The sequence below is a fragment of the Anoplophora glabripennis genome, unplaced genomic scaffold (assembly GCF_000390285.2).
Source record: "Anoplophora glabripennis isolate ALB-LARVAE unplaced genomic scaffold, Agla_2.0 scaffold429, whole genome shotgun sequence".
Taxonomy (NCBI): domain Eukaryota; kingdom Metazoa; phylum Arthropoda; class Insecta; order Coleoptera; family Cerambycidae; genus Anoplophora; species Anoplophora glabripennis.
This window is the reverse complement of record NW_019416876.1, coordinates 26,939-49,268: the sequence shown is the minus strand read 5'-3', so window position 1 is coordinate 49,268 and position 22,330 is coordinate 26,939. Positions and strand designations below refer to the sequence as shown.

The window sequence follows — 22,330 nt, the reverse complement described above, 5'->3', positions numbered from 1 at the left end:
TCCCCGCGTGAATTTTGAGAAGAAACTTCCAAAAGCCGTCTCAAAAAACGCATTTTTTGAATGTATTTTTGGCTGCAGCAATGCAATTTCCGGTTTGTATAAGATACAAAGTAGATACATTTTTTACAAAAAATTTTTGGAAGCTAATGGAAAAAAGTCATTGCCTCGACTATTATCATTTACCTACTCACATTTAACACTCTAAAATTCCAAGTTCTTTTTTATGGAATAAACGCACGGGTGTAACCTAAATACATAAAAAAATTTCAAGTGATTTCTTCCATTTTAAGAAGAAATCTTCCGAAGAACTGTTATTCTAAATGGTTTAGTTTCGATATATAGAATGTCAATGTTTTTGAAGAATATAATATTTGCGTAAATTATTTTATTAAAATTGATGAAACTTGAGCTAAGTAAAGTAAAAATACAACATTATCATAAAACGTTATTGGAGTAAACATTTTCAACTTTATAAGAATATTGCACATAAAAAAGCCGAAAGTTCTATGTTAATTATTTATTTGAACTAAAAATTATATTTAAAACTGTTAAGTATAACAAATTTTTATATTATTATATAAGATGGCGGAAGCAAAAGGAAGTGGTTCTGTCTTAACTCTCAGCAATAAATGATACCAATTTGAAAATATTAAAGGGGATAAAAAAAATGTTGGTGATTAGGACGCTAATCTACACAAAATCAATTAGAAATATAACACCCCCTTTTAACGTTTCCTTACCCTGTGGGGGGAATGGAGTGTAATTAAAAACATGTAAAAATTATACAGGGTAACCCATCGAAAACGTACCGCAAGGCATTACATTGTAGTAAAGAACTTTTTGGCAAAATCCAAAAACAGGTCAAATTTGTTTCTGAGGGGGACAACTTTTGGCTCAAAGAGCATACTAAAATCTTCAACCCCCTAAGTGGGGGTGCTATCCCCTAAATTTTTTCAAATGGGAATGGGGGTCAAGTGGGAGGGTCATTAGAAAGGGCTTTTAATTCTCTATACATCGATTCTTACTTTTTGAAAATCGATTCATTATTTTAGAAAATATGCAGCTTTGAAAATACGAACAATATTTTTGACGAGAAATGCGAAAATCGATTTAATTTTACTTCAAAACTTACGGTATTAGTCAAGTAAATGCTGAAAATGTTGTCCGCCAACTTGCATACAATGATACAGGTTGTCTTCAAACCGTTGTCGAACATTCTGGAGCACTTGCGGTGTTACTTCGCGACATACATTAATGATTCGTCCTCGCAGATCTTCCAAGGTATCAGGTGGAGTGCTGTAAACTTTGCTTTTAATGTGCCCCCAGAGAAAGAAATCTAAAGGATTTAAGTCGGGTGACCGAGGGGGCCACTCAATTGCACCTCTTCGTCCTATCCAGCGTCCTGGAAACGTCTCATTTAGGTAATTGCGCACATTGAGCGAGTAATGTGGAGGAGCTCCGTCTTGCTGGAAAATCAGTTCGTGTTCATTGTAAGCAGGGTCGTCCTCTATGATATTTGTTAGAGCTGGGTCGATGACATTTTGTAGTAAATCCAAGTACATATCGCCTGTCAAATTTCCAGGAAGGAAAAAAGGACCTACAATGGAATTTCCAAAAATACCTGCCCATACATTCAACTTCTGGGGGTGTTGGGAGTGTGTCTCATGGAAAATCCTTGGATTGGTATCAGCCCAGTAACGACAATTATGGCGATTCACTAAACCATTCAAGAAGAACGTACACTCGTCCGAAAAACACACATTAAAGAGGAAATTATCGTTTATCGCTCGTTCAGTCATTATTTCGCAAAATTGCAAACGACGATCAAAATCGTCTTCATTTAGCTCTTGCACTAGCCGAATCTTATAAGGATGGAATTTGTATTTTTTTAATATTCGTTGGACACTTGTACGACTCACTCCTGTCGCAGTAGCCAATTGCATTGTACTCAGCGTACTATCCATTGCCACTTGCCCCAATACCGCTATTTCCGTAGGTTCATTTAGTACCGGATTTTCAACCTGCCTCTTTTTGTTATGAACGGAGCCAGTTTCGCGAAATTTGGCCACCAATTCGCGAACAATTTTTCCAGACGCATGTTTCTCAGGATGCCGTTGGTTGAACAGTTCGGCGACCCGATTTCCGCATTCATTGTTTTTGAAAAAAAGCTCAATAATTTCTACTCTTTCTGGAATTGAGTACACCATAATTAATCAATTTAAAAGACTCGGCAGTATTGGTACTCTTCAACTACAAGTCACAAGACAGTTATCTAGCAACTTCTTGTGGCCTATCTAAATACGAAACAAAAAGCGGACAATTTTTTGCTCACCAAAATCAGGCTAAAGAATTCGCAAATCAGAAAAAAAAACAGCGAATTCTTTTGAAGGAATTTACCAAGCTAATACCGTAAGTTTTGAAGTAATATTAAATCGATTTTCGCATTTCTCGTCAAAAATATTGTTCGTATTTTTAAAGCAGCATATTTTCTAAAATAATGGATCGATTTTCAAAAAGTAAGAATCGATGTACAGAAAATTAAAAGCCCTTTCTAATGACCCCCCACTTGACCCCCATTCCCATTTAAAAAAATTTGAGGGATGGCACCCCCACTTGGGGGTTGAAGATTTTGCTATGCTTTTTGCGCCTAAAGTTGTCCCCCTCAGAAGCAAACTTTACCTGTTTCAGGATTTTGCCGAAAAGTTCTTTACTACCCTGTAATGCCTTGCGGGACGTTTTCGATGGGCTACCCTGTATATACCTAAATGTAAAAAATATATAGATGTAAAAATTATATATAGTGTAGTATATTGCTATAAATTCTCGTGAGATGGTAATTTTCTTATCTGTATTTTCTTACTCTGCTTCACTTCTTCTTTGTATCTATTTTTGTTCTTTATTGTCTGGGCGCCAGCTCACATGAGCATATAATTGTAATTTAATTCAAATTTTGTTTGTTATGTTTATAGAGAAAGTCTTTGTTTGAGAAAAAAATAATAATTTAAGATTCAAGCAAATTTTTATTTAATATGAATAGTCTTACCTCAGGATAAGGTTATGAAAATATTAGTATTTTGATTTTAAAATATTATACCGATTAATGAATTTAGATACGTAGGTAATCATGAGAAGAAAAAGACAAAAATTATATTTGAATTTTAACTGACCACAGTAGTTATTCTATTTCTCGTAAAAAATAATTTCTAATTCATTTAATTACTCTGATCCAATATGTTTCAAATTAAAATCAAAGTTATGTGATTGGCTAACACTTAATTTATTTTACTATTTATCAAAAATTTTTCAATCTTCTATCAATAGAAGTATACTTAAATTAAACCTAAGCCACTTCCTCTGCTCTAACTTAAACTAAATAACAATATCCAAGATTTGGATTTAAATATTAAATTGAACACAAGTCTGTATTATATCAGGGGTTTATACCTCTTTACTACTGTCTAATGTCTAATAGACCAATTTCTTTTCTTCTTGGTCCTTTATCTCTTCTATTTCTTTCCTGTACCTGTTAGCACGACTTCTGTTCCTGACTTGTCATCTGTCATATAACTCCTTGTTGTTTGTCTCCTTGCTGATATTTCTATATTACTATTCCCTGTCGGTGACTTGGATTAGATCTGTGTTGATTCGATACTGAGTAATACTCTATAACAGTCAACTTTGTTTTGTTATTGAACTTACTGAAGTTTCTATTGTCCTTAATATTCAATTAATTTAGTTCTTGAGACTGTTTCCTTAACTGAATACATTTGTTTCTTTCTGGCAATCAAATTTTAAATTAAAAATTTTATTTTTAAAACTTTAGCTGTGAGCTCCACCAATTTATTTTTTTCTTCGTTAGGTAGGTACCTCACTCTTTTTCTTTTCATGCCCCACTAATTTTTTTTAAATCACTTTCTAATTCTAGTAATCCAAATTTTTATTACAAATCACATTTTCAATTTCGAATATACTTTATTACATTATATTTCCGTAAATTTTGTTTGAAATTCATTTTTTACGAAAATTTTTAATGGATCGTATATTAATTTTTCTTTATTTAATCTTTTCTTTCTCAATTTTAACCATCTACTGTACTCCTATTGGTCACACATATTCAACTTATAATATATTTCTTTAAAATCAGTTTTAACAATTTTATTTTCCAAAATTTGGCTTTCTCTTTGATATTTTAAAATCTTTACCCCAATTCATTCTGTTACAATAATTTCTCACAATGTCCTGCCTTTAAGGGTGGTTGGCTGATATTCAGCTACAGATGTTACAGATGTAGGATTCGGCAGCAAAGGTTGGAAGTAGAGATTTCGATAGTCATCTTGATTCTTTCGTTTTTGCGACCAATTATATGTATTATATCATCACGTTGAAAACTTGCTTCCCAATTCTAGAAAAAATATATTTCAACGCGTAAATTTAGAATATGGAAATTGCAGGTGATTGACTATCTCAGCTAAGATTATTCTATATAAATTAAATATACAAATGTATAAACGATACACGAATATTTAATGATATTAATTATTTTTGGGTACTGTGGTCTTCCGTGTTTCCGGTTCCAGCAAGTGTGAAAAAACATTAAGGATATGGTCTCACAAAAAGTGCAAATTTAAAAAAAAATTATTTCTAAAAAGATTCATTTTTAATTTGTATATAACCAGAATATAGCAATTAGTGGTATATATTCATTTATTTCTATATTATCATTTTATTCATTCATTTAATTTTTTCTCAAAATAAAAAAAAATTGCTCAAAACCAATACAATTTTTTGTTGAAATGAGTGCACAGCCAATTGTGTTGAAATAATAACACTTTTCGTTGAGTAAGGTTCACTCAACTTTTTGTCAGCTATATAAATGTTATACACCTATTTAACATTGATCAACTTTTGACTTAGCTTACACACTGTGTGTGTCATATTAGTACACTACGGTATACACTGTAATAAAAAGTATGGTAAAATTCTTTCTATGACATCCTGTTGCCATGGAATGTTCAAATAAAATTCATGTATCAATAATAATTATTTTAAGTTATATTTTTTTACATAAATGTTGTATGAATTGAACATTTCATGGCAACAGGTTACGATGGAAAGTTAGAGGAATTTTACCATACTTTTTATGACAGTGTACACCTAATAGTAAGTAAAATCAATTCTTGATTAAACTAAGTAAACGTATTTGTTGTTATTGGCAGCAGAAGCCCAACTGTGCGACGGTACCTGTTTGTTTAATGTTTTATGTTCCCGAGTGTTCTCTCTACCCAAAAATGCGTAATATTAGTAACGAATGGAGTGATTTTTACATAATATGTCCTCATTCACACATATTTCGTTTTTTCTAACTAAAAATTGTGTCGATAAACTTTTTTTGTTAAAATCAAATCAATAAATTAAATCAATCATTCAAATTTCAATAATTTCACTCATAAAAACCTTTGAAATTACACCATATTATATTTTGCTGTGTATCGATAAAGAAGGGTCATTTGTACATTTGTACTTTGGTATCAACGATTTACACACTTTTTTCTAAGAACTAAAAACAAAAGTTGCAGTAGTCTATTCAGGGACGTTCAGAACAAGGTAAGACAGTATAGCTTATCGCCACAGACCGCTTGTTAGATGCTGGAAATTGGCAACCCGAAATGGATGCAGGCTTTTATTAGCCGGCATCCATCAATGAAATTTGGCGTGGTAACTCTTCTACTTGGTAATAGGCGGCAGTTCCAGCGGTGGCTTTGTTGCCAGATACTAACTGCTAAATAAATTATTTAATGCATTCAATTACGTAATTAAAGAGATATTGAACTTATCTTCTGTTTGGAAATCGCATTTGTCTTAAATGCTAAATAAAATAAATCAAGTTAGAATTAAAACTATGAATTTACCTAATTAATTATTTTAATTTATTTATTATTTCTTTTATATCACCTTGGAATGGGAAAATTCAAAAACTTGAAATTAATGTTTTTAAATTTGTGCGTCGACTTCCAATATGGTACGATATTAACACCTATGTTTAAAAAAATTGCATTATACAGGTTGTGTATCCTTAGATAGGTACTGCTCTTTTATTGTTGATTTCTTTAGATAGGTAAAATAATTATTAACATTAGTGTTGCATATCATGGATGCCATTGGTAGTGCAGTGCACATATTTGTGACACAAGGTGTTCAAAAAAATTAACACATTGTGAAATTGCTGGAACCTCAAGGAGTAGGTGAATACGAAATTTATAAAAAAAATAACAAATAATTAATCATTGCTGTTGCAATTTTTGACTAACTTTTTCGTTTTTCGACATACTGACTTCGGACCTTTTCCATTCAACGCAGAACGGACAATCAGAACCAGAGTAGTGGGGAGATTTTTTAAATTATTTTTTCGATTCAACGTTTCCGAATTATAAGACCTTTTTTTACTGTATCACCTCACACCCCTCTTCTTTCCGAAATTTATTTTCCACATACGGACTTGGGACATTTTTCATTCAACGCGGAAAGGACAATCAGATCCACGGGTGTGAGGAGATTTTTTGAATTATTTTTTCAATTTAACGCACCTTTCCGAGTCATACGGCCTTTTTACTCTATGACGTCACATACCTCTTGTTTCCAAAATTTATTTTCGACCTTCGGACCTTTTGCATTCAACGCAGAACGGACAATCAGGGGAGAGAGTGGGGAGATTTTTTTACCGCACCGCACTGTTGCCGAGTTATAAGACCATTTTTACTGTATCATCTCACGCACCTCTTGTTTCAGTTTATTTTCTACATATGGACTTCGGACCTTTTGCATTCAACGCAATTCCGAGTTATAAACACTTTTTTATCCTATCACACACCGTTGGTCCCGATTTTTTTTTTTTTGACATGCAGATTAACGTTTTTCACTCGATCACAAATCAGAACCATGGGAGAGAGTTTTTGATACTTTTAGTCTCCGATGTACAAGCAAATACTGTCTTTTTCTTTCATATGTTGTGACACCTCGCTCTGCGTCACACACCGAGTGCTTTACTCAGAACCAAAGGGAGATTTGTTTATATTTTCAGACATTTCCGAGTTACGAGCAAAAACCGTTTTTTTTCTCATACGGTGTGACATCATAGATCGACAACGAAGGCTAAGGTGTCCTGAAATTGCTGGGGAATCCCCAGAGACTCCTGAAAACAGCAGATATATATATATATAGAAGCCCTCTATGAGGACAGAGTCACTCTATCGCACACTATATCTCTATCTCTCTCGCACACAATCAGACAAAAACGACAGAAATTAACCTTCTTTTAAAAATACATGGGATTTATCATTATTAGACTAACCCATTTTAATTTAAAAAATTTTAAAAATTTCAATGGGTTATTCTGATGAAAAATAAAACATAATTAAACTGTACTATTCAAAAAACAATAATGTGCAAAAGTTCTTCAGGAATATTGGCAAATTTATTTTGGAGGAAGAATGCCGTCAAGGAACACTAAGAAATATTATTAGAAACCCTAGGTGGCCAGAAAACAGTCCCGATGTCAGTTCTTTAGACATATTTTTGTGAAGACACTTCAACAAAATATATTATTAAAGACTGAAAATTTGCAAGTATTGAAAGAAAAATACAGAACAAAATGTTTGATAATTTAGAATTTGTTTTTGAAGCAATTAATAGTAAATTAAAATATATTTTCAACTGTATCATCACAATTACTTGCATGTTGATTTGTAATTAGGTATTCTCCTTATGTTATTGTAAAGGTTAGTTATAAAAATCGTTGTTTGTTATTTTCATAAGGATGAGTTTTAATTTTTTTTATTTTGAACATATATTTTATGCCAGCAAATTTTGATGTCAAAAGAAATAAATGAAAAGTTGTACATTTGTATTTAAAGTTTCTTTCTATCTTTAATTTATTAAATCTATAAGTGGATGTCAAAATACAAAAAAAAACATGTACCTACATTCCGCGACGTACTGATAACCCACCTTGTGTATTAAATAAATTTATCGTTATCATCAAATATTAAAAAAATTATATTACAAGCTGTTTAAAATATCATTACGAATTTTGTTTATTTGGAAATATATTTTCTGCAGTATTTCAATATCAAAAAATGAAAATAGTAGGTAGCTAATTAACGAAATTTTGATTAAATTACTTAATTGTAACACCGCTGCAGAATATCATAAGAAACTACATAGATATTCGTTGATTTCATACCTATTTCATACATTTAAGTAAATACAGTAACGCAAAAAACAGATATTGATAAAAAGGTGTACAAAAGAAATCCGTAAGTACGCCTGGCAACGTTACCAAAGTCTTGTTTATATGTTGCTTGGATACGCGTAGGTATGCGGGCCGCTGCATTTGATTCTTCTTAAAATTCTGCTGGTGGTGTACTCTAACGGCAATTTGGAAATTTAAAACTGCTTGCCTATTCCAGTAGCGGTCTGTGGCGATAGCTATTTTGTCTGTGGTGGTGATATCGGATTAAAAAATTGTTACATATACAATTTTTCAAAAAATATCCTAAAAATTGTAAGCTTAGGATTTTTTATGAAATTGTAGTCTTGTGCGCCTTTTTAGTATATATTTGAGATATATATCTGAGTTTGAACTGTTTTTTAATTATGTTATAAATCGGAACACTGTATATCTGTTTAGCGTAATATTGTTTAGCAGGATGCTTCTCATCCTGATGCAATCGTTACGATTATGATAATAATTTTATCGTTATTTTTACCATATCTGTAAAATACTGTGAATTGTTCTGCATGTTTATATATCTACGTAGCTATAAATAAGTAAATACAAAAAGATTAGATAAAATTGATTAGATAAACATTGCATTTGAAAACTGGATTTTTTTTTTTCGTTTGGGTTTTTAATTTGGGTTGCTTTTTTTAGTTTTTGCCAATAGAATATTTAGACCTTGGTAGAAGTAAGTGTCAATTAATGAAAGTAACTGTTCTAGGTAAGTGTTAATGAGATAAATTATGTATCCTTACTGAATACTGAACATTGGTAGAGAAATTCGGGGAATTCCTAAATTGTAACTGCTAATATCTGTTACACATTTCTCAAATTTAACCATTAGTTTCTAAATATATTATTAATTAATAATAAGTGAAATAAATTTTATAAGTGGATCACCAATATAATCTTATATTATTATAGCAATAAAAAATGTCAAAAATATATTTTTAAACAACAATTGCTGAAATTAATTTGACCATTACTTTGTCATTTTATGGTTGTATGAAAACAAACACATATTCTGAATCCATATATATTGTTAAATATTTGCAATAGGGAAAATTGGAATATTTTATAAAGGCAAAATTTAATGCGGAAAAAATTATTAATATTTATAAAATAATTGATGATTTTTATAGGGGTTTATAAAAAATATAAATTTTGAGAATATTTTGANTTCGTAATTAGGTATTCTCCTTATGTTATTGTAAAGGTTAGTTATAAAAATCGTTGTTTGTTATTTTCATAAGGATGAGTTTTAATTTTTTTTATTTTGAACATATATTTTATGCCAGCAAATTTTGATGTCAAAAGAAATAAATGAAAAGTTGTACATTTGTATTTAAAGTTTCTTTCTATCTTTAATTTATTAAATCTATAAGTGGATGTCAAAATACAAAAAAAAACATGTACCTACATTCCGCGACGTACTGATAACCCACCTTGTGTATTAAATAAATTTATCGTTATCATCAAATATTAAAAAAATTATATTACAAGCTGTTTAAAATATCATTACGAATTTTGTTTATTTGGAAATATATTTTCTGCAGTATTTCAATATCAAAAAATGAAAATAGTAGGTAGCTAATTAACGAAATTTTGATTAAATTACTTAATTGTAACACCGCTGCAGAATATCATAAGAAACTACATAGATATTCGTTGATTTCATACCTATTTCATACATTTAAGTAAATACAGTAACGCAAAAAACAGATATTGATAAAAAGGTGTACAAAAGAAATCCGTAAGTACGCCTGGCAACGTTACCAAAGTCTTGTTTATATGTTGCTTGGATACGCGTAGGTATGCGGGCCGCTGCATTTGATTCTTCTTAAAATTCTGCTGGTGGTGTACTCTAACGGCAATTTGGAAATTTAAAACTGCTTGCCTATTCCAGTAGCGGTCTGTGGCGATAGCTATTTTGTCTGTGGTGGTGATATCGGATTAAAAAATTGTTACATATACAATTTTTCAAAAAATATCCTAAAAATTGTAAGCTTAGGATTTTTTATGAAATTGTAGTCTTGTGCGCCTTTTTAGTATATATTTGAGATATATATCTGAGTTTGAACTGTTTTTTAATTATGTTATAAATCGGAACACTGTATATCTGTTTAGCGTAATATTGTTTAGCAGGATGCTTCTCATCCTGATGCAATCGTTACGATTATGATAATAATTTTATCGTTATTTTTACCATATCTGTAAAATACTGTGAATTGTTCTGCATGTTTATATATCTACGTAGCTATAAATAAGTAAATACAAAAAGATTAGATAAAATTGATTAGATAAACATTGCATTTGAAAACTGGATTTTTTTTTTTCGTTTGGGTTTTTAATTTGGGTTGCTTTTTTTAGTTTTTGCCAATAGAATATTTAGACCTTGGTAGAAGTAAGTGTCAATTAATGAAAGTAACTGTTCTAGGTAAGTGTTAATGAGATAAATTATGTATCCTTACTGAATACTGAACATTGGTAGAGAAATTCGGGGAATTCCTAAATTGTAACTGCTAATATCTGTTACACATTTCTCAAATTTAACCATTAGTTTCTAAATATATTATTAATTAATAATAAGTGAAATAAATTTTATAAGTGGATCACCAATATAATCTTATATTATTATAGCAATAAAAAATGTCAAAAATATATTTTTAAACAACAATTGCTGAAATTAATTTGACCATTACTTTGTCATTTTATGGTTGTATGAAAACAAACACATATTCTGAATCCATATATATTGTTAAATATTTGCAATAGGGAAAATTGGAATATTTTATAAAGGCAAAATTTAATGCGGAAAAAATTATTAATATTTATAAAATAATTGATGATTTTTATAGGAGTTTATAAAAAATATAAATTTTGAGAATATTTTGAAACTAGTAACATTTTATTGTTGAAGTAAATATGATCTATACTTATTGTTCTTCACATATTAACAATTGGGATAAAAATAATGACATTTTTAATTAATTCATTATGTTTCAGAGTAGTAGTATACGTGGTAGCTGAAAGTCAAAAAATTTATTGAATTTCGCAGTATATTTTGAACAATTTTAATTTCATGTTTTGTGAATTTTAATGGTTAAACATAATCTATTTACAATCTGTTTTAACTGATAATTTTCACACGTCAAAAGAAAAATGTAATTTAACGTAATCTAAACTCCAAAATAGATCAAGTAGAATCCAGAATAAATGAAATAGATTGATTTCATTTTAAACATGCGTGGGATAACCAAAACACTTAAAATGGGACACCAAGGAGAGAACAATCAATTTAAGTTGCCACAAGTACGAACACAGGTCCAGCTAGAACTATTTCAATATAAAATAACTTTTTTTACAATACTATTTTTCTATTTGTTAGCAAAACTTCGAATTTCTCTTGTTCCAAAATGTTCTTTGTCTTATTTTAAAAGTTATTATCCTAAATTATCATCATCTTATTTCAAATTTTCCTTTTGATATAACAAATAATCATTTTATCGTGAAAATTGTTGTTTTCTCTTATTTTCTATTAGTATTTTTACTCAAAATTGGAGGAACTTTCTTCGTTTTTATACAAATTATTCATATCGAAAGGATAAAAAAATAGGATCATATTTATGTAACTGGTGTTTTCTAGGGCTGAGAATAAGATATTGCTTTTAAAATCTGGCCCTAAAAACATAACTCCAGAAATTTATTCCTATATGTATGTTACGGAAATTAAACATTTTCGACATAGATTTGTAGGAACATTTTCTCTATTTTTACACATTTTGTCACCAGGAAAATAGGATCACCTTATGCATTATTATCGTGACTATAAAGAGATTAAGATTTTGGATTTATTTTCGATAAATAGAACATTTGTAGTTATCGATATTAGAGATATTTTTAAAACTTCTAAGAGATACAAGGTCTGTTCCAACAAGAGTCAGGGATTGGTTCCGAACCGTTCGAAATGTTTGGCCAGCTAAGTTCTAAATGTGTCTTCAGTGAATATATCTCAAGAATTAGTTGGATGCACATTTCTGACGGTTCGGAACCAATCCCTGACTCTTGTTGGAACAGACCTACAGTGTGCAGTAAAAGTCAGGAATAATGAGTGTAAAGATAAGGTCTATTTAGAGCGCACCGTAGTGCATCTTGGATACATCAGTCTATGATTGATTACACAGCTCCGAAAGACTAGACCACGATATCCATATGTTTTTGGGGTCGCTGAATCTGAATTTGGGGTCCGATCAGGTCAGGGTCAAAGTCAATCCAAGATCATATCGCGAAAAAAAGTTAGTGCAAAAAATTTGACCATTCTTATAAATTTTTGGGGTCGCTGATTCCGAATCCAGCGTTAGATTTTCAAATTTCAAGATGGCGGATCCAATATGGCGGCACGAGTATTAAAAATTTTAATATACTGAAAAATAAAAACGTTGTCGAATTCTACATGAAATTATAAGTAAAAAGAACCTCCAATAATTTTTCAATTAGAAGCACTTTTACCGAGAAAAAAATTCATGACTATTAGAACATTTTAATCTATTTATTTGTATTGCGCCTGCAACGAAAACTGAGACATTAAAAAATGTGTATGCGGATTATTTGTTTGGGGTCGCTTATTCCGAATCAAGTCTTAGATTTTCAAAATTCAAGATGGCGGATCCAATATGGCGGACCGAATATTAACTATTTTAAAATATTGAAAAATAAGTAAATATTGTCGAAACTTACATACAATTTTAAGTAAAAGGTGTTCCTATCAATTTTTCGATTAGAAGCATACCTATATTCAAGAAAAAAAAATACATAATGGAATAATATGCTGTTTGTTCTACGCTTGCAACGAATGCAGATAGGTATTGCAAAATGTATTTATGGTTAAAGAAGTTGTGTAGGTTACTAATTCCGAATCTGGTGTCTTTTTAACTCTATCACGTCAGTTTTAAGGCCATTTCAAGGTCAAATCGAGAAAAACCGTGTGAGCGTAGTAAGAGACCATCCTTATACGTTTTTGGGCTTACTGAATGTAAATCCTCATTACAAGTCTACCTCACCTTTATCATGTCGACCAATTTTATTGTCAAAAGAATTGCGGATTGGATTCCTCTTACCTTTTTTTTTATTTAACGGATAAATCTCGTTTTAACGTCCAGTAGTAATCGGCTGTCATATTTACATCGCAATTACCTGTATCTACACTCCATTTCCTTAATGTCTTAATGAAATCTTTCTCCCTGCTCATCACCGTAATCTCCTAAATTCTTTGAGAAGTAGTCCACATGAGAATGTAAAAAAATGTAATTTAAGGTTTACTTATATTAAACATACAAATATTCGAATAATAATGAATTTTTTTCTCGGAAAATATGCTTCTAATGGAAAAATTGATAGGGATCCTTTTTACTAATTTCTAATACTTGGCCCGCCATATTGGATCCGCCATCTTGAATTTTGAAAATCTAACGCTAGATTCGGAATTAGCGACCCCAAAAACTCTTTTTACCACATACACATTTTTTAATGTCTGTTTTCGTTGCAAACACAATACAAAGAAATAGATTGAAATGTTTATTCATGAACATTTTTCTCGGAAAATATGCTTTTAATCGAAAAATTACTGAAGATACTTTTTACTTAAAATTTCATTCAAAATTCGACAATATTTTTTATTTTTCAATATTCTAAAATTGTTAATACTTGTGCCGTTATATTGGATCCGCCATAGTGAATTTTGAAAACCTAACGCTGAATTCGGAATCAGCGAGCCCAAAAACGTAAAAGAATGGTCAAAGTTTTAACGGACTCCAGATTAGGCTTAAACGACCTCAAAAACGTATAGACATCATGGTCTGGTCTATCGAACCATCAGGTGCCTTTTTGTGGCGCTGTGTTATTACTGGTCATTCCACTACACGAAGCGTATGGTGCAGACCACTGTGGAATAAGCTCTAGCTATATGTATAGCGTTAAAAACAAAAACCTGCTGGTTTTCATTTTATGTCCGATGTTTTTCAGACAGACGTTATGACCTATAAGGTTACTTGTCTCAGTACTTTAATACCTTAATCCGTACCTATCCCACCTTTTTTTTTCTCAGTTCAAGAAAACAGAATCTTTTTATTGTAACGTATTTCTTTTATATTACGCATAATGTCCATGACTTTTGTTGCTCATTGTACATTAATTTGATCTGTATTGTTTATCTGCTGCCGATCAGTGTGCACCATTGATATTACTGTGTACCACTAAGATTATCAATTTGTACATTCTTTACAGAGCCAGATTTGTGAAAATTTCTCCTAGATGGAAAAAACATTGTACGAACTCATTAAAAAGTACAAATGCTGCATCTGTGATCGCCTATTGTCCATCCCACCTATCGTTATTTTAAATGTGGATGAAGGTAAAGAACTGTATAAATGTGGCAGGTGCAAGTGGATCATTTACGGAACGTCGAGATGGTCCCGAAACCGATTTCTTGAAGAAGTGGCTCAAAAATTATATTTTTCTTGCCCCTATCCTTTGTGCCTTAAGAGAATACCTCAAAGGCGGCTAGAGGAACATGAAGAAAATTGTCATTACAGAACTATAAGATGCCCTTTATTCGACGATAATTGTTGCAGGAATATTTTAGTTGAAGGAATTGCAGACCACTTCGAAAATAAACATAAAAAAGTAATTAGACTGGTCGAATCGACAGGGAATAGCTTTGAGGTGTTGAACGACACGAACAATATACTTCTTCTGCAAAAAGAGAATATTTTTTTCTTTGTATATATTCTTGAAGAAAGTATGGTAGCTGTACTGGCTACCAGACGTAGTAAATACACCAAATTCAGCGTGAAACTGAAATTACGACCAAATGATAATTTTGTGGTATCTTTTGATGATTTACCAGTAATTACTTACGATGACAAATATCACTGTTTTATGTGTATCCAAGAAATATGCCACGAAAATCACACTCGCCTGAAAAACATAGAGAATAACAACATTGATACCAGTTATTTCACAAGTGACCTCAAAAATGATCTAACGCGCAACTCAATTTATAAAGACGAAGTAAGGTATGAATTGTTTGTATGAAGTCTAATTAGGCTACTACATAATTTCATGTTTATTATACAGGGTGTTCAGAAATTGAGCAATTTTGCAAGGCTAAACATATATCGATTTAGACCAAGTTACCTTAGCACAATTCTTAAAAAAAACTGTTTTTTTAGTGTCCGGCGCTTCCACCACTAAATTATTTTTTCATTAGTTTCGCTGTGTAGCAGTGGATTAAAAAATGTACCTGTTTACAATTAGTACCATATCTACATGATATGTGTAATAAATCATGTAAAACTTTATTATTATTTTTAGAAATTGTAGAATTTTTTTTTAAAAGTTCGGCTCTTCATCCACAGTGATATATGGCGACTTTAAAATAACAAATCCCTAAATTATACAAAAACAATCTGTTTTGCTAACTTATTTTTCATACATAATATAGCTGATATAAAAGCAACTGGCAACTCTGGCAGTGAAGAATACAACTTCATACGTAAATTCCGGGTGCGCTGGTTTAAGCCATTCAGTGACGGCGTACACAAGAATTAAAGCGCATGCAGTTTAAAAAATTAATTATAACTCGACTTGTTATTTGATTAAAAAAAATAATTTCAGATTCTTATTCAGGGGAACACATACAATCCGTAAAAAACTGACCTCCACTTAAAGTTACACCCTATATATTTATATACAGGGTGGGCCATTAGTGTGAGAAAGAAAAATAACTCCCTTGTTATTCATAATACAGAAAAAAAGTTTATATAAGTTGTACAGCATCAAAAAACCTAAAGGACAAAATTAATTTGAAATACACAGGGCGATGAGTAAAAACGGGAAACGCCAAATATTACATTTTTTAAATTTAACACCCTATATATTTTTAAACACATGGATTTCTGAGAAAATTCTATATATGGCAATATAAACAGTTTAACATTTTAGTGCGGGGTTGCCAAGTTATGTAGAAAATTCTTCGAATTTTGGAAAAACCGTGACCTCGAAGAAGTTGTGTTAACTTTCAACTACTAACACTTGGAGCAAAAATATTCGACAGAGTTATAGGCAAATGTTAGGCAAAGTCTCCTATATTAGCTAATATCGATATTTTATTCAGGGCATTTTTTATAATACGATCATTTTAAGAAAGTTCAGACTTGATTTTCTGAAATTTTTCAAATGGAATACCCTATATTTTATTGTTCTATTTTATTCACATATTGGTCCACATCAACTTTTATTAAGCATGTTCTACACCTAAAATTGTTAGTTTTTAAAATATAGCAAGATTTCTGGAAAAAACTAATTTTTATTATTTTCAGTAGCACGAAATGGCTTTGGAAGAAACTGTCTCATTGTGTCAACTTGTCAGTTCATAATTTATCATTCTATTTTGAGTTAATTTGATTAGTTAATATTTATTTGTGGTATTTTATAAAGTAAAGTAAGTAAGTAAGTAAAATTAAGTTCTTTCAGAAATGTTGCTATCTTATTAAATCTTAAAATTAACAACTTTAGATATAGAATGCTTAATAAAAGTTGAAGTGGACCATTCGAAAAATTTTAGAAAATCAAGTTTAAACTTTCTAAAAATGATCGTATTTTAAAAAATGCCCTGTATAAAATATCAATATTAGCTAATATAGGAGTCTTTGCCTAATATTTGCCTATAACTCTCTCAAATATTTTTGCTCCAAGTGTTAGTAGTTGAAAGTCAATATAACTTCTTCGAGGTCATGTTTTTTCCAAAATTCGAAGAATTTTCTACTTGGCAACCCCGCACTAAAATGATAAATTGTTTATATTGCCATATATAGAACTTTCTCATAAATCCAGATGTTTAAAAATATATAGGGTGTTAAATTTAAAAATGTAATATTTGGCGTGTCCCGTTTTTACTCATCGCCCTGTGTGTTTCAAATTAATTTTGCCCTTTAGGTTTTTTGATGCTGTACAACTTTTATATAAACTTTTTTTCTGTATTATGAATAACAAAGGAGTTCTCACACTAATGGCCCACCCTGTATATAAATATATAGGGTATAACTTTAATTTAAAAAATGTAATATTTGGCGTGTCCTCATCACTCGGTGTGTATCAAATTAATTTTGTAGTTTAGGTTTCTTGATTCCGTAAAACTTTTATATAAACTGTTTTCTGTATTATGAGTAAAAAGAAAATTACTTTACTTTCTCACACTAATGGCCCATCCTAGGTATGCAGGGTAGTCCCGAGGCCAAAATTCATTCCCGAAGCAAAAATATTGCGATTTAGCCGAACTTACCTTAGTCCAAAAGTTAATACTTAAAGAGATACAGGGTGTTAAATGTAAAATATTATTTTAGTTTTTTTTCATTTATTTCTTAATTCTTGGGTCGAAGAAACATTTTTTATATAGTTCATAGAGTGCGCGAGCTGCAGTAGATTGAATATATTAAAACGACAAACTTTCTTATACTTTAAGGTAAGTATCTCATCTATGATATCAAATTCTTATTTTCCAACTTCTTTTACGCAAAAAATGTATACTTTATGAAAGTAGCTGTCTCGCACCGTTTTCGAGATATTTGGCTTTGAAACTTCCAATGCGGTTGTATTAAATTACAATTAAGTACCTACCTATTATTCATTTAGCGGTAAAATTTCTTAAGTAGGCTTTGGACGAAAATCAAATAAATGACGTTTTCCACTTGTCTTACTGCTGTCATTTGTATGCTACTTTCCATTCAGTATTATTCATACCTAATTAAAATTACATCTTAGCTTACAATTTAAATTGTATGTACATAAAAGTGAGATAGAATGCCGAGACATAATTTCTTTTCAAATGAAGGAATGCGTGATATGGTCTGCGTTTATACGCAAACAGATTTTATTGTAACGAGCGTTCAAATAAAAACGTGGTCAAGTTGGTTCTGAAAATTTGGACGTAGGGCGTAGCGTATAGCAAATGAACTTCAACGTCATTTGTCAAAGCGCTATATCGCCGCTATCAATTTGAATATTTTCGTTTTAAACAGCGTTTAAATGGTGTTTTCTCAAGAACAAAAAGTGTTTATCATAGAGTCCTACTTTAGAAATGGACGCAAGATTGATGGAATATGGAAGTATTCTATTGAGGAATGTTTCATAGAATTTCAAAATCAATTTCCCGGCGTTGTTGAGTACAAAATTTTTCAAAGTGCAGTTCAGCGTTGTGTTAATGTTTTTCGTGAAACGGGCAGTGTAACAAGAAAAGAAGGAAGCGGCCGACCTAAAAAGCGGACTGAAGAATTAAAAGAAAATGTCCAACAAATAATGGAAAATGCGCCAAGAACTTCTGTACGTGTTTTATCACAAATGGTGGGAGTATCAGTCGGTACCTGCCACACAGTGTTAAAAAAAGATTTGCGTTTGTTCTCCTATCGTTTAACTTGTCAGCAAGAACTTCATGAAGTTGATTTTCCGCGACGGGCTGTATTTTGTGAATGGTTTTTAAACAACTACGGTGAACTTCATAATATCACCTTTTTTTCTGATGAAGCCTGGTTTCATTTAAGTGGTTACGTAAACTCACAGAATATGAGAATGTGGTCTTCTGAAAAACCAGATAACTTTTTTGTCGAGGGCCCTCTACACGCTCAAAAAATTGGAGTTTGGTGTGCTCTCAATCGAAGGAGGATTTATGGACCTATTTTTTTTAATGGTACTCTTACTGCGCAAAGGTATAGAGAAGAAATTATCGCTCCTTTTGTTAACCAGCTGGAAGAAAACGAAATTACAAACTTTTACTTTCAACAAGATGGCGCAAGGGCACATACGGCAGGCGAGACGATGAATATGTTGAGGGAAGTTTTCCAAAATCGACTAATAAGTCTCAATGCTGAACATGAATTTCCACCGAGGTCATGTGATATTACGCCGTGTGATTTCTTTTTGTGGCCTTACCTTAAAAACACTATTTTTGAACTGCCTATTCCTGATTTAAACCATCTGCAGGCTCGACTTATAGACAAGATTCGTGAAATTAACAATACCCCGAGCATCTTAGAAAATGTCTTTAATTCTTTGAGGAACAGGTGTGAAAAGTGCTTGGAACAAGGAGGGGGACACTTTCAGCAGCTGCTTTAATTTATTGTTATAACAAGGAGGGGGACACTTTCCGCAGCTCCTTTAATTGTTTGTTATTGTTATCACGATTATTCTTTAAAATAAAGTTATATAGTCATTAACGTTATTGAAACTGACAGCTGCTATACAGCTCGTTGAGAAATGAGGTTAAGTTGGTCGCTATAAGCTACTCCCTACGTTCAATGTGTCAGAGCCAACTTCGACCACGTTTTTATTTGAACGCTCGTTACATAGAGCGCATCGTTGGTATTTAGAGTTACATTCAAACAGAAGGCAGCTAAATCGAAAGCTATTTCAAGACATTTTTAATCGACTTGGATAAACTGGCACTTTTCGTCCTAAAAGGGATAATGTGGGACACATCAGGCGCACTATTACAGAAGACCAATAAGAAGAAATTTTAACTCGGGTGGCAGAAAATCCAGAAGTTAGTAGTAAGCAAATAGATAGAACCACCGCACCGGTGTAAATAAATAAAGGTGTATCCCTATAATTTTACACCAGTTCAAAATCTTTTACCAGCAGACCTCCCAGGTAGATTACAGTTTACGCATTTTATACGCACTCGGCAAAACCTTGACCGTGAATTTTTAAATAATGTGCTATTTACCGATCAAGCCACCTTTACCCATCGAGGAGTTTTCAATTTTAGAAACAAACACATATGGAACAATGAAAATCCTTACGTAGTTACTGAGCGTCACTTTCAACGAGAATTCAAGATACATGTTTGGTGTGGAATTATAGTGAACCACCATCTGGGTCCACATTAACTTCCTCCGAATTTGAAAGGTGAGTTGTATTTAGATTTCCTGCAGCACCATTTAGTTATTTACCTGGATGATTTATCATTAAATTTACGGCAACATTTCTGCTTCATGCAAGATGGGGCTCCCCTCATTTTTCTGTCCAAGTACTATCTTGATCAAACTTTTCCGGATCGTTGGATAGGTCGTGGGAGTCGAATGTCATGGCCTCCTCACAGCCCCGATTTCAACCCCATGGAATATTGTTTTTGGGGTTTCATGAAATCAGTTGTTTATATAGAAACTATAAACACTTGGGAATAACTTTAGCAGCAGGTTTTAAATGCTCTGGAGTCATTTCGCGATAAGGATTTATACTTTAAAGGAAGACAATCTTTTAATAAACGCGTTGATAAATGTATTGAAGTTAGAGGTGGACATTTTGAGCAATTATTATTAAAAAGGCATATTTTTATATTTTTTGCTAATGTTTTTTACTGTTCAATACAATTTTTAATTCTAAATAAACCCTTGCATTTGCCATTTCTAAATTATTTTAATTATTTCAACTATTGGAAGTTTCAAAGCCAAGCATCTCGAAAATGATGCGAGATAGCTACTTTCATAAAGCATACTTTTTTTGTGTAAAAAAAGTAGGAAAATAAGAATCTGATATCAAAGATGAGATACCTTAAAGTATAAAAAAGTTATGTCGTTTTAATACATTCGATCTACTGCAGCTAGCGCCCTCTATGAACTGTAACCAAAATATGAACAGAATTTTGTGTGGATATTTACATTTATTTAGAAATAAATGAAAAAACTAAAATAATATTTTACATTTAACACCCTGTATCTCTTTAACTATCAACTTAAGGTAAGTTCGGCCCATTTCCTCGGGACCATTCTGTATATAGCAACAATCATATTAATTTTCGGTTACCTCAAAAACTCTTATCACATGGTTGGAATATTTCAAAAACTGTTTTTTTTTTTTCAAAAGAACTCTTTAAAGAAACACGCAACTTAATCTAAACAGGTATATTTCCATTCAACGAAGCTACCTTTTACGGAAGGAGCACCTTGTATATAATGTGTTTTCGGAAGAAAATAGAAAAAGAAGTCAAGCCTTATTTATGCCATTTTACACCTAGGCGCCCCTTTTTCAAAATACCAAAAATTCAAAATAAAATAAGTTTTCAATAATCAGCTCCATTATCTTTTGAAATATGAATCTTAATAAGTATATCTACCTAGTGCCTATTGATCCCCTATAACAACATAGGTATTAACAAAAATATTTTTTTAATTGTGGTTTTATTACCTTTGCTCCAAAAATGTCGTTGTTAATGGCTTGACTTACTTTTTGGTATCATCCTGACTTTTATGACAAATATGACTTTTCCTTCAGATATTTCATAAAAATGATTGCTGATGAAACTATCACTGAAGATCCCGATCAGATGACGGAGGAAGAAGATAGAAACGAAGGTAAATTTGCATCGCAAAGCAACGTGGAGGCCGTTCGAAGAGCGCTCAGCTGCCCTTATTGCATGGCTTATATGACTGCTCCGATATTCACTTGTGTCACTGGCCATACCTTTTGTAATGAATGTAAGCCGCGACTGCAGAAGTGTCCCACGTGCCAGGCCTCTTTAGACGGATCAAGGAATTACACTCTGGAGGAGATGGCTAATGATATGAAGGTGTCTTGTCAGTTCGACGTCAATGGGTGCACCTTCTTCGACAGCACTTCTAATATGCGTATCCATGAACTGGAATGCTCATTAAACGATTTGCCGAGAAATGAGACATAAAGTTTGTCAATAATAATAATCGGAGATTATTTAGCTTAAGATCCTTTTTGAAAAGGGATTAAAAAAGATGGAAATTATAAAATTAACTTGTTTACTTATAATTTTAAAACTATATTTGTATTTATACTTATATGATAAAAATAAATATTTTTGCAGAATACAGTTACTAATTTCTTTAAAAGTGCCAGAATTCTAAAATAGCATGCAACAAGTCTCAGAATAAAATACATAAAACCGCTAGTTTTATGAGTTCTTAATCTGATAAAAATAATTTCGAGTATTTCGTATATCTGATGCAAGTGACCTCTCTTATTCTCTTATTCTGT

At 31.6% G+C, this 22,330-nt stretch overlaps 1 protein-coding gene across 2 annotated transcripts; it reads left to right on the top strand.

Moving 5' to 3' along the window:
• The first annotated feature begins 8,966 nt into the window (after window positions 1-8,966).
• Window positions 8,967-22,115, top strand: LOC108908147. Of its 2 annotated transcripts, none has more exons than XM_023455611.1 (3): window positions 8,967-8,996; window positions 14,558-15,348; window positions 21,599-22,115. In XM_023455611.1, exons 2-3 carry the CDS (start codon window positions 14,585-14,587, stop codon window positions 22,002-22,004), a joined length of 1,170 nt encoding a protein of 389 aa, XP_023311379.1. In that variant the 5' UTR covers window positions 8,967-8,996; window positions 14,558-14,584; the 3' UTR covers window positions 22,005-22,115. The 2 variants fall into 2 exon arrangements, with proteins under 2 accessions (XP_023311379.1, XP_023311378.1); XM_023455610.1 differs by lacking the exon at window positions 8,967-8,996 and adding an exon at window positions 10,635-10,712.
• Window positions 22,116-22,330: the final 215 nt, after the last annotated feature.

Bases quoted from the DNA above. Each gene is read 5' to 3' on its own strand.
- LOC108908147 (XM_023455611.1), top strand. From the start codon at position 14,585: ATGGAAAAAACATTGTACGAACTCATTAAAAAGTACAAATGCTGCATC. The intron at 15,349-21,598 runs GTATGAATTGTT...CTTTTCCTTCAG, and splicing joins ATTTATAAAGACGAAGTAAG to ATATTTCATAAAAATGATTG.